General features: G+C 47.6%; 6 protein-coding genes across 6 annotated transcripts; 3 read left to right on the forward strand and 3 right to left on the reverse strand.

Moving 5' to 3' along the window:
- Nucleotides 1-1,768: 1,768 nt before the first annotated feature.
- On the forward strand, nt 1,769-2,383 carry EDB91DRAFT_792179 (uncharacterized protein). Its single transcript, XM_041328415.1, has 4 exons — nt 1,769-1,985; nt 2,038-2,086; nt 2,143-2,307; nt 2,339-2,383. The coding sequence occupies exons 1-3, from the start codon at nt 1,846-1,848 to the stop codon at nt 2,269-2,271; spliced, it is 318 nt and encodes a 105-aa protein (XP_041168272.1). The 5' UTR covers nt 1,769-1,845; the 3' UTR covers nt 2,272-2,307; nt 2,339-2,383.
- Nucleotides 2,384-2,484: 101 nt separating this feature from the next.
- On the reverse strand, nt 2,485-3,034 carry EDB91DRAFT_1189808 (uncharacterized protein; the record flags this gene model as incomplete). Its single annotated transcript, XM_041320522.1, has 4 exons — nt 2,485-2,511; nt 2,636-2,747; nt 2,768-2,868; nt 2,917-3,034. Coding segments are annotated over 3 exons (240 nt in total), but the record flags the coding sequence as incomplete, so codon positions are not given.
- Nucleotides 3,035-3,554: 520 nt separating this feature from the next.
- Nucleotides 3,555-4,326, forward strand: EDB91DRAFT_1090765 (uncharacterized protein; the record flags this gene model as incomplete). The annotated part of the gene is made up of 5 exons (XM_041316651.1): nt 3,555-3,691; nt 3,801-3,971; nt 4,046-4,100; nt 4,201-4,270; nt 4,295-4,326. The coding sequence occupies 5 exons, from the start codon at nt 3,555-3,557 to the stop codon at nt 4,324-4,326; spliced, it is 465 nt and encodes a 154-aa protein (XP_041168274.1).
- Nucleotides 4,327-4,692: 366 nt separating this feature from the next.
- EDB91DRAFT_1067604 (DUF1748-domain-containing protein) lies at nt 4,693-5,011 on the reverse strand (the record flags this gene model as incomplete). The annotated part of the gene is made up of 2 exons (XM_041314838.1): nt 4,693-4,831; nt 4,923-5,011. 2 exons carry the CDS (start codon nt 5,009-5,011, stop codon nt 4,693-4,695), a joined length of 228 nt encoding a protein of 75 aa, XP_041168275.1.
- Nucleotides 5,012-7,632: 2,621 nt separating this feature from the next.
- On the reverse strand, nt 7,633-9,444 carry EDB91DRAFT_1189838 (citrate synthase-like protein). The gene is made up of 7 exons (XM_041320523.1): nt 9,379-9,444; nt 9,244-9,354; nt 9,073-9,193; nt 8,674-9,025; nt 8,450-8,623; nt 7,855-8,399; nt 7,633-7,801 (listed from the first exon to the last, which is right to left on the reverse strand). The coding sequence occupies exons 1-7, from the start codon at nt 9,436-9,438 to the stop codon at nt 7,737-7,739; spliced, it is 1,428 nt and encodes a 475-aa protein (XP_041168276.1). The 5' UTR covers nt 9,439-9,444; the 3' UTR covers nt 7,633-7,736.
- A 75-nt stretch (nt 9,445-9,519) lies between these two features.
- Nucleotides 9,520-10,399, forward strand: EDB91DRAFT_1352867 (putative methyltransferase-domain-containing protein; the record flags this gene model as incomplete). The annotated part of the gene is made up of 4 exons (XM_041326163.1): nt 9,520-9,614; nt 9,666-9,870; nt 9,908-10,190; nt 10,247-10,399. The coding sequence occupies exons 1-4, from the start codon at nt 9,572-9,574 to the stop codon at nt 10,397-10,399; spliced, it is 684 nt and encodes a 227-aa protein (XP_041168277.1). The 5' UTR covers nt 9,520-9,571.
- Nucleotides 10,400-10,445: the final 46 nt, after the last annotated feature.

The following is a 10,445-nucleotide window of genomic DNA, read 5'->3' on the forward strand; positions in this document are numbered from 1 at the left end:
AGGGTAAGTTTGAGACTCTCATCTGATGAACAGTGTCGGTACTTGTCAGGGTTGAGCCAGGGGAAGAAATTGGTTTGATCGCCTGGGACCTTTCTTCTTTTTTGCTGCTGCACAAACTCCTCCCCTGATTCAGCGTCTGAATTGTCATCATCTTCTGTTTCTTTTGACCTGTCAATTCCTCTTCTAATTCTTCATTGTGACCTCAACCCCTTTTCAGAGATTTCATCCCCACGCTCCGAATGTGTCTGTCCATGTTCTCGGGAACTCTCCCCGATTTCATCATCCTTGTGTGCATCGTCGAGGAGTTCAAGATAGTGATTGAATCCGGATTTAAAGGTTGGACTATCTTCATTGTCGGTCGCAACTGCGAGTTTGCGGTGAATGCGAAGAATTGCTTCTCCTTTTGAAATTCTTTGTTTTCGGTAGTTAATGATGGTTTTGATACATTGTTCGATGACCTCTGAATTGAAGGATTCAGATCTGTCAGAATGATGGTCACTTCCTGGTGAGGAGTGACGAGTTTGCAATGATTCTTCAGCATTATCAATCATTGATGAGAAATTGAATTTCGATGATATGTTTAGTAGTCGAAAAGTTAAGCACTGACACGACGACGAGCAGATGAGAAGGGGTGCTGCCTCCTAATTGCTCAGTCATGTCAGGTAGAGGTCGAGATCATTGAGATCGCTCGGCATGATCGACAAGCCGAGAGCGCCCAGAGCGCGTGCCACAAAGGCAAAGGGAAACTGGCCCTAAGGTAGGCCCGCACGTGAAAAGCTTAGTCGTAAGTATCAACCAATTAGACTTGTGTAAAAAAGATTAAACTCGACATATGTAAGCCAGGACGCTAAGGAGACACTGGAGCAACTGTTAAATTATGACGCATCTGATGGCACGTTCACTGGAAAAGCCGGTCCAATCTCCCCACTCGCTTTGATGCATGTATTTTTGCCTTACAGATTCCATACTCTCAACGTTTTTCTTATTGCAAACTTCTCGGAATTGCCTCTCTGGGTCTTCCGATGCAAACTTCCTGACCTCTACTAGTATGTCATCCATCTCACTCCGAAGTCTTGGTACACCCAAGCGATAGCCATCTTCAGCCTGGCATCCCTTGCCGTCCCATATACTCGGCAGAAAGCCCCGGCGGCACGTCCACGATCAACATCAGCCTTAATTATGATCCTGCTCATGCCTTCCGTGACGGTAGCAAGGCCTCGGTTTTGCAGCTATATGAAGTTGTCCGGACGGCGGAGTCGGCCCTGCATGACCACAAGTTTTCACAATTTCCAACAGGCCAAATTACGGAGCAACTTTCTAACAGTGTTATAATCAGTTAATTACCGGAATATTTAACACCTGTTTATAAACATCGACTTTCCAACCGTATCCTACGAAGTTCCGTCTTGTTGACCATGAACCTTCTGCGGGAGACCGAAACTCAAACGTTGCGCAGCAGTTTGGGGATATATGAGGCCGTGCTGAGCTTCATCGATTCAAGGATGGTCATACTACGGAGAGTATTGTTTGGCAAGTCACAATGTCCGATGAACGTGCACAAATTTGGCGAGCAACGCGAAGCCAAGGCCACCCAGGACCTGCAGATTCATTCGTGCCCCACAACCCCATCGTGTCGCACATCTCCCTTTGAGTACTTCCCACATGAACTTCTCATGATGTTCGCAGTTCTTCTCGAGTCTGCGGAGATTATCATGGACTTTGGCTGAACTGTTTTCGCCCACAGGAGGGCATCTCAACTCCTTTATGTTCGCACTGGAAGTTTCAGCCTATAAAACACCTGCTTGCTATTATGGCTTTGCCTCATTCCCTTCCACCGGCTCCATTATGTTTACTTCCCGCTCCGTCATCTTTGCGCTGCTCATCTTCCTCGCTGGCGCCAATGCGTGTATACAATGCCCAGCCACAGTGGGGGGCATTAAACTATCCAGTTCCACTGTGTTAAACGGCGGGATCTTATCTTGCAAGCGCGTCACACCCATACATCTTCATTGAACAAAGTAACTCATAGGCCAGCAGGTACCTTGGGAAGGGTCGCGCCAGCAAAGTGGAATGTCTGTTTCTTTCTGTAAGTGCTTTCTGGATATCGTGCATTCTCAGTTAACATGGTAGCGATGGTATCAGGTGTCCGGTAACAGCATTGAAGCAGACTCGCGGTGTCCGTCTTCAGCAACAATTATGAAGAAAAAACCCCCTGAAAGAGGGATTTGTCCGACACAACGGGACTCCACTGTAGACCCCAAAGAACAATAAATTTGATTTAAAGAAAGAAAGAAAAACTGTGAAGAAGCTGAAGGACTTCTGAACGTGATGTGAAAAGATGGGGGGGACGAGACACCCAACAAGAGGAGCAATGCTCATCCATATACACCAGTACTTGGACACCATTTATTACAAGAATTGTCTTATCTTGTCTCGGCCAGTTGCATCATCCCAACCCACTTGTCACATCGGGGTTATCAATATTTAAGAGCACCTTGAATGTTGTATGAACTGCAAAGAAAATACTTTAAACTTAGATTGAGATTTTCAGTGGGTGCAAAATTCAATATCATGTAAGGAGACACTGGAGCAACTGTTAAACGTTAAACCATAGCGCATCTGATGGCACGTTCACTGAAAAATTCCCGAAAAGCCGGTCCAATCTCCCCACTCTTTGATGCATGTATTTTTGCCTTACAGATTCCATACTCTCAACGTTTTTCTTATTGCGAACTTCTCGGAATTGCCTGAAACTCTGGGTCAAAACTTCCTGGCCTCTACTAGTATGTCATCCATTTCACTCCGAAGTCTTGGTAACCACACCCAAGCGATAGCCATCTTCAGCCTGGCACCCCTTGCCGCCCCATATACTCGGCAGAAAGCCCCGGCACGTCCGCGATCGACATCAGCCTTATTTATGATCCTGCTCATGCCTTCCGTGACGGTAGCAAGGCCTCGGTTTTGCAGCTATACGAAGTTGTCCGGACGGCGGAGTCGGCCCTGCAAGACCACAAGTTTTCACAATTTCCAACAGTGTTATAATCAGTTAATTACCGGAATATTTAACACCTGTTTATAAACATCGACTTTCCAACCGTACCCTACGAAGTTCCGTCTTGTTGACCATGAACCTTCTGCGGGAGACCGAAACTCAAACGTTGCGCAGCAGTTTGGGGATATATGAGGCCGTGCTGAGCTTCATCGATTCAAGGATGGTCATACTACGGAGAGTATCGTTTGGCAAGTCACAATGTCCGATGGACATGCACAAATTTGGCGAGCAACGCGAAGCCAAGGCCACCCAGGACCTGCAGATTCATTCGTGTCCCACAACCCCATCGTGCCGCACATCTCCCTTTGAGTACTTCCCACATGAACTTCTCATAATGTTCGCAGTTCTTCTCGAGTCTGCGGAGATTATCATGGACTTTGGCTGAACTATTTTTGCCCACAGGAGGGCACTCAGCTCCTTTATGTTCGCACTGGAAGTTTCAGCCTATAAAACACCTGCTTGCTACTATGGCTTTGCCTCATTCCCTTCCACCGGCTCTATCATGTTTGCTTCCCGCTCCGTCATCTTTGCGCTGCTCATCTTCCTCGCTGGCGCCAATGCGTGTACACAGTGCCCAGCCACAGTGGGGGGCAATAAAGTATCCAGTGCCACTGAGGTGGGCGACATGATCGCTTGCGCGTACGTCACACCCATACATCTTCATTGAACAAAGTAACTCATAGGCCGGCAGGTACCATGGACGGTCATGTTGGTTTCTTTCCGTAGGTGCTTCCTGGATATCGCGCAGCTCGCCATTCCCGGCTAACATGGTAGCGATGGCATCAGAACCGCGGTATGAAAGTAACAGGGGATTCGTTGTGTCCGTCTTTCGCAACTTTGACGAGCAGCCCCCCGGACGTAGGGAGATGTCCAGTGTTGTTGGCAGAATGAATATTTCTACCAGTGGCAATTGCCGGCAGTAGGTCGAGGGTGGTTGGCAGAAGTCGGCAGAACTACGATAGCCTGGTATTTGTTCCTACTAACAAACAATAGCATAAGTGGTGGATTAATGAGTTTACTCGCACAGGATGGCTCTGTACATGCCCGTGTGAGTACTATATTGTACTTAGCAGAAGCGTGATGTTACTCAGCGATACCGAGCATAAACGCCTCGTTGACACTATTTGTGAACTTGCAATACTTCCCAGCGAACTCAATGTTACATGTATATCGGCTTCAACCCGTCGGACCCTCATTTGCAGTTGTTATGTGGTATCTGTAAGTACTCGATGTGAGTCATAGTCGAGGAAGGCTGCTGGTTAGAGGCTGGATGAACGTCATCCTTGAGTCTGTTCGCTATGACGCCTGTGCTCTGCGTAAACGCGCTGGGGGTAGATTGACATGTTTCCTAGAGATTGGGAGGGGATTACGACATTCTATAACCTCCCCTAGGCAGAGAGCTTAGACGAAGGAAGACAGTCGATCCTTTATATACTAACGTAATAAAAGTTCATGAGCACTACTTCCGACTTTTCTCCGTGGACAGTTGACGGCACTAAGATCGTGTCTCACTCTAAACAACGAGACACGTCAGTCGACTATTTGATTCTGCTAAGACATGAGAGGTTCATCTCTAGTAGGAGTACGACTGCCAGACCTTCATGTCCACCATCTCACTCATACGTATACGACGTCGCCTGCTATCTCCTCGAGTCCTTCCTGAAATACTCGCTATTAACAGACGTAGCTGCGGCCATGTCGAATATGGTTTCTCCAACGCCGAGGAAACGATCTGCAAATGAGCGCATGGTGGGGTCTGATATCAGAGTGGTGTCAACTCTGAAGAGTGCACGAGCCAATGAGGGACAACGAAAACAGGTGCCATTCACGTTAATGTTGAGGCGCGGGACATGAAGCATGAGACACTCACGCAAATCCACTCGACCGCCGGATGCCAGCGACGACAGTTGAAACTAGTACTGCGTCAACAGCATAATGTACGATTCTGCCTAGTGCCATGTAGTTATAATTGCGTCAAGCAGGAGGTATGTAGCTTGTGGTGGGTAGTGATTAAGAATCGTGTGCGGGGCGTGAGGTGATCATAAAAGGAAACTCGTCGGTATCAATTCGGCACACAGTATAACGCGGCTCTCAGTGCGCTGCCGGCATATCCTGCACTATGTAGCATCATCAAGTCCTCAAAAGCACGCGTAGGGCCTAGGCCCTAGGCAGAATGGTTGCGAGTCTATAGTTCAGACTTATTACAACAAGGCCAAAATAATACGTCGTAAGTTCTTCAGTTCTCTATTCCAAGGTTGCTCAAGCGGTCGTGGAATTTATCCAGAAACAAGCATCTTGATCAACTTAACAGCGAACTACTTATGTATCATGACATCAGCCGCGCTGTGCACCAATGTGGAAGCAGAACATGACTCACCGCGACGTGTCAGTCTTTTTACGAAGGGACACAAACCATTTTTATAATTTTCTGCCAGGCCGGTGAGTCATGGAGTTAAATCATAAATGCCAACAACTGATATTCACAAAAGTAACAGGGTCGTAAAACTCGTCGCATTCATAGCCAGGGCAGCAATAACCATTGTCGCAAGAATCAGGACATGTATCACCGTATGCACTGACAGACATAGATGTTGTCAAAGCAGCAACGACGGCGAGGACAAAGGAGAAACGCATTATTGTGCGATGTGATATGGGATATGGGATCTCGGGAAGAGGGTGGGGGCCCGGGGGCATGGCATGAAGACGGCCTTTTATGTTCCGGAAGCACTCTTCTGGCAGAACTCCGTGGCGAGAATGTAGGCGAAACCTATCATCCCCTTCGAGGAGATGACATTTATAATACCAACAAATTGCCAGCAGACCTCAAATATCTACGCCGGACCTATCCACCTGAAATGCCCTTCAATCAGATGTCATTTACGGTGCCAGCAGACCTTTGCTCTTTCACCAATATTTTGTTGCTGATGATGCACACGGTTACGTGATGACATATCTCAAGATGCTCAGCATCGTACTCATTTCTATGTGGGTGTTGTACCCCCCACTCGAGCATGTCGTGGCTGGTCTTTGGAGCATCGTGAATGTCTCATCCCCATGCTCTGGAACCACGGGAAATCATCAGGACGATGCGAGTGTTTTACTCCCGCATGCACGACTTTCGAACCTAGGTTGATCTCCCGTATCGCGTATGGCATGTGCAGAGTATTCGTCTCGCAGGTCACCGATCATATGTGCTGTTGGAATACGCGTCTCGACCATACTACCATACTACGTCTCCCATCTTCCTCAGTACTCGAGTACTCGAGTTTAAGTTCTGGGGATTTATAGGCCAGTTTGCTGTAAACATGCGGTTTGAGAGGTTTTAGCGTGTAGTGCTGTCTCGCTCGTTGCTGTTTGTCGTTTTGAGACCTCTGGTCGCGGGAAATTCTGACGCGCCCACTAGATTCCCCTGCGCGAGTTGTAATTCCGTCGAAATAAGCTCCGGATAGTGTGGAATGCATACCGGGCCACAAGAAGAAGAAACCCCAATCGTGCGCTAGGTGAGTTAGTAACGTAGAGTCGGACAAGCGGCCTATTTAACGGGCCACAATGATGGTAGACGCGGTATAACGTTCACTGCCAGTATGAACCGCACCTTGTAGCATAGCGTGCAACAATTATACACGCTGATCGTCTGCTGTGCGATCGTGATTGTTGCTGATTCGGTCCCCCTGAGTGCGGCCATCGCGTGATAGATCAAGGTATCGGTGGTTTCGAGACCATTAATCATCTGCAGAACATCGCCTTTGAGGAACTCATTGTCGAGAAGCGTGGGCATAGTTGTACTATAGGAAGTGTTTGTGAGAGACATAGGGAGGAATTTCGAAGACGTTAGAATGAGGCAGGAACTTGAATAAAAGTCACGGAATTGATTGAGTAGCGAATCAGCTAGATTCCCCAGACGAGGCCCCTATGCGAGTTGTAAAATTCTGTCATATGATATCATCCATCCGTCGGGCAGACACTGAAGAGATGCCATAGATGTATTTTATCCATTTATTCTACGAAAGATTCCACTAACAAAATTTAAAAAACCGGATACGTAGCCGTAGTATACTATGGGCCTGTGGGATTCGTGGGGACGTTTCTTGCAAGGGCGGAGAGTATTGGTGGAAGATGATGTGCCCTCTGGATTAGTGGAAGACGATGTACCTTCGGGATAAGTAGTAATGACAATAGTAGCCTCGTCGAAACGAACTTGACGCATAATGATAAGAGCGGATATCATTTCGCGTACTTGTTTTAGGTGGAAAAGCTACAAGTATGCTGGTGGTACTTTATAGGATATCATCGGTAGATGCGATTAGGATTAGGTAGGAGGTTAGAGACTAACTTGACTTGTATCAGGGATAGGTTGAGTGGTATATGAAACGTCACTACTCAGGGACTAATAAAACTTTAGTTGCAGTTTAGTATCACGAAACAGCTAGAGACTGGAGACTAATAAGTTGACGGTCGTCATACTGATAGGTAGCAACGAACCTCGCTCTATTCTTGATAGATATACACACTGAACTCGTCAGTATCCCAACAGAAACATATCACTGCAGGTCAAGTCTGCATCCATCATCACCCAATGATTGCATATAACCCCCGGAATAGCATTGCTGCATGGATTTACGATAGTCTAAGAATCATGTAGCCATAAGGATATGCGAACAACAACAAAAACCAAAACGAGCAACTATTGCCTATCCTTGAACATCTTCTGAATCGCCTCACTCGAGTACGACTTCGGACGTTCCAAAGCTAACACACACATTCAGTCTCTCACTCAATCAAGAAGAAAGGAAAATACTCACGAGCACCAAGTGCACGATCCCAAATCAACTGCGCAGCCACACCAAACGCCCTACTCACACCAAACAACACCGTATAGAACTGCATCTGATGTAACCCATAATGCGTCAAAAGCACGCCCGAATGCGCGTCCACATTCGGCCACGGGTTCTTAGCCTTACCCGCCTCCAACAAAATATCAGGCACGACATTATAAATCTGGCCGACGAGTTTGAAGAGGGGGTCATCAGGGAGGTTTTTGAGCGCGAATTCGCGTTGTGCGGTGTAACGGGGGTCGGTTTTGCGGAGGACGGCGTGTCCATAGCCTGGGACGACTTGGCCGCCTTTGAGGGTGGACCAGACGTAGTCTTTGACTGCGGAGTCGGTTGCGTTTTCGCCGATTTGGGATTGCATTTTGCGGAGCCAGAGAAGGACTTCTTGGTTTGCGAGGCCGTGGAGTGGGCCTGCGAGACCGTTTAGGGAGGCTCCGAAGGCAAGGAAGGGGTCTGATAGGGCTGAGCCGACGAGTTTTCCGGTGTGAGCTGAGACGTTGCCACCTTCGTGGTCGCTTGGGTGGTGTGAGTGATGCTTCGTTTGGTATAAAAGAGGAAGACGTACGTGTGGATAGTGATGTAGAGACGAAGGAGCTCGACGAAAGCTGCGTTGTCACCAAAGCCAAGGAGGGTCGCGAGGTTAGCAGAGTAATCCTTGCTGGGGTCGATGGGAGGGAGCTTTCCGTCACCGAATACATTGCGGTATATGCGACCAGCAATGTTAGGGAGTTTGGCAATGCTATAGATGATGAGTATTTTTAGCGAGCTGAATATAACATTTAAGCTCACAGATCCATCGTGTCTTCGAAAGTGTGACCCCAGTATTCCTTTTTAGAGACACCATCCTGGTAGGCCTTGGCAAAGGCGGAGTCATGGTTGAGTGCGGTGACTGCCATTGAGAACTGACTCATAGGGTGGAGAGTAGGAGGGCAGCGGTCGATGATCTCCTTTACGAAGTCGGGTATTTCGGCACGGGCAGCCCAGTCGCGGCTGAGCTCGGTAACCTGCTCCTTAGATGGAATCTCGCCGGTGACGAGGAGCCAGAAGAGACCTTCAGGAAGAGGTTCTGTGCCACCTGGAGCGGCGGGTAGGAGCTCCTTGCACTCGGCGATGGACTTTCCACGGAAACGAATACCTTCGTCTGAAAAAAGGGTGAGGGGAGGGAAAAAAAGAGAAAAGATGACAGACCTGGGTCGAGGACGGAACCATCCCAAATGAGGGCTGGGAGACCACGCATACCGCCATAGAGTTGGTCGACTGTTACTGGACCGAAAGCCTTTTTACCATGCTCGGCGCGAATTGCATTTACCTAGGGACGAAATGGAAATGAGGGTGATTGGCGATAATTAAGGTATGAACCTTTTCTATTTCTGCAGGGATGAGCTCTGCAAGACGTTCTTTCAAAGTGAGTTGTCTTGAGGCTGTTGAAGAGAATCGAACTGAGGTGCGTGCAAGGACTGGAGAACGCGACTAGAGGATTTAAGTTAGATGTACATTGTATAAATGGTTATTAGACATACGACGTTGAAGACGGTTACGGAGAGTAGCAGCCATGGCGGGTGAAGAAGAGTGGAGTTGAAATTGAAAATTTATATTTATATTATAAAAAGTAGAAAGTAAGGAAAATATCGGAACACATCGGACCAAGTGGAAATCAGACCACCCTCTCTTGATCGCGAACCGAGCCATGCTTAAAACGAAAGAGAAACGGACCTACTCTTCTTCCACAGGTCAGTTCACTCAATTCAATTAATATCAAACAAAATCTAATCATCAAATAGAAAAAAACATTATAGACAACGAGCGCACGCTAATCCATTCTCTGATCATTGCTCTACTCTATCCATCATCACCAGATACATTCGATTGGTCAACTCATTATCCTGGTTTAAAAGGAACACCAGCATTTGCAGATATAGGATGTGGTTTCGGTGGTTTCCTCATCACTCTCGCCCCTCTATTCCCTGATACACTCATGCTTGGTCAGTACTCTCCCTTCTTTATATCTTACTTATATCCGTAGGTCTCGAAATTTCGTGTTCAAGTCACACAATACGTCCACGATCGATCACCGCACTCCGCCGCCACTTCCACCCCATATTCAAAATGTATCTGTCCTCCGCGCAAACGCCATGAAATTCCTACCAAACTTCTTTCCAAAAGCTTCCCTCACAGCTCTCTTCTTCCTTTTCCCAGATCCTCACTTCAAAGCACGCAAACACAAGGCTCGCATCATCTCACCCACCCTTCTTGCAGAATACGCATACGTCCTCGCTCCAGGTGGAATCGTCTATACAATCACAGATGTAGAGGACCTTGCACAGTGGATGCGTGCCCATCTTGAGGCTCATCCTCTTTCCAGTTTGTCGAGGAGCAAGAGCTAAGGAATGAAGGAAAGGGTCCCATCTTGGATGCCGTATATGGTGCAACGGAAGAAGGGAAGAAGGTAGAACGCAATGCTGGCGAGAAATGGCTAGCATGCTTCAGACGCATCGAAGTGAAGAGGCAGACATAACGACAAATTGTTGTAGTATCTGATAAGATAACCCAGAGTACACCGG

This window comes from Suillus paluster, assembly GCF_016628075.1.
Source record: "Suillus paluster strain FC165 chromosome Unknown EDB91scaffold_727, whole genome shotgun sequence".
Taxonomy (NCBI): domain Eukaryota; kingdom Fungi; phylum Basidiomycota; class Agaricomycetes; order Boletales; family Suillaceae; genus Suillus; species Suillus paluster.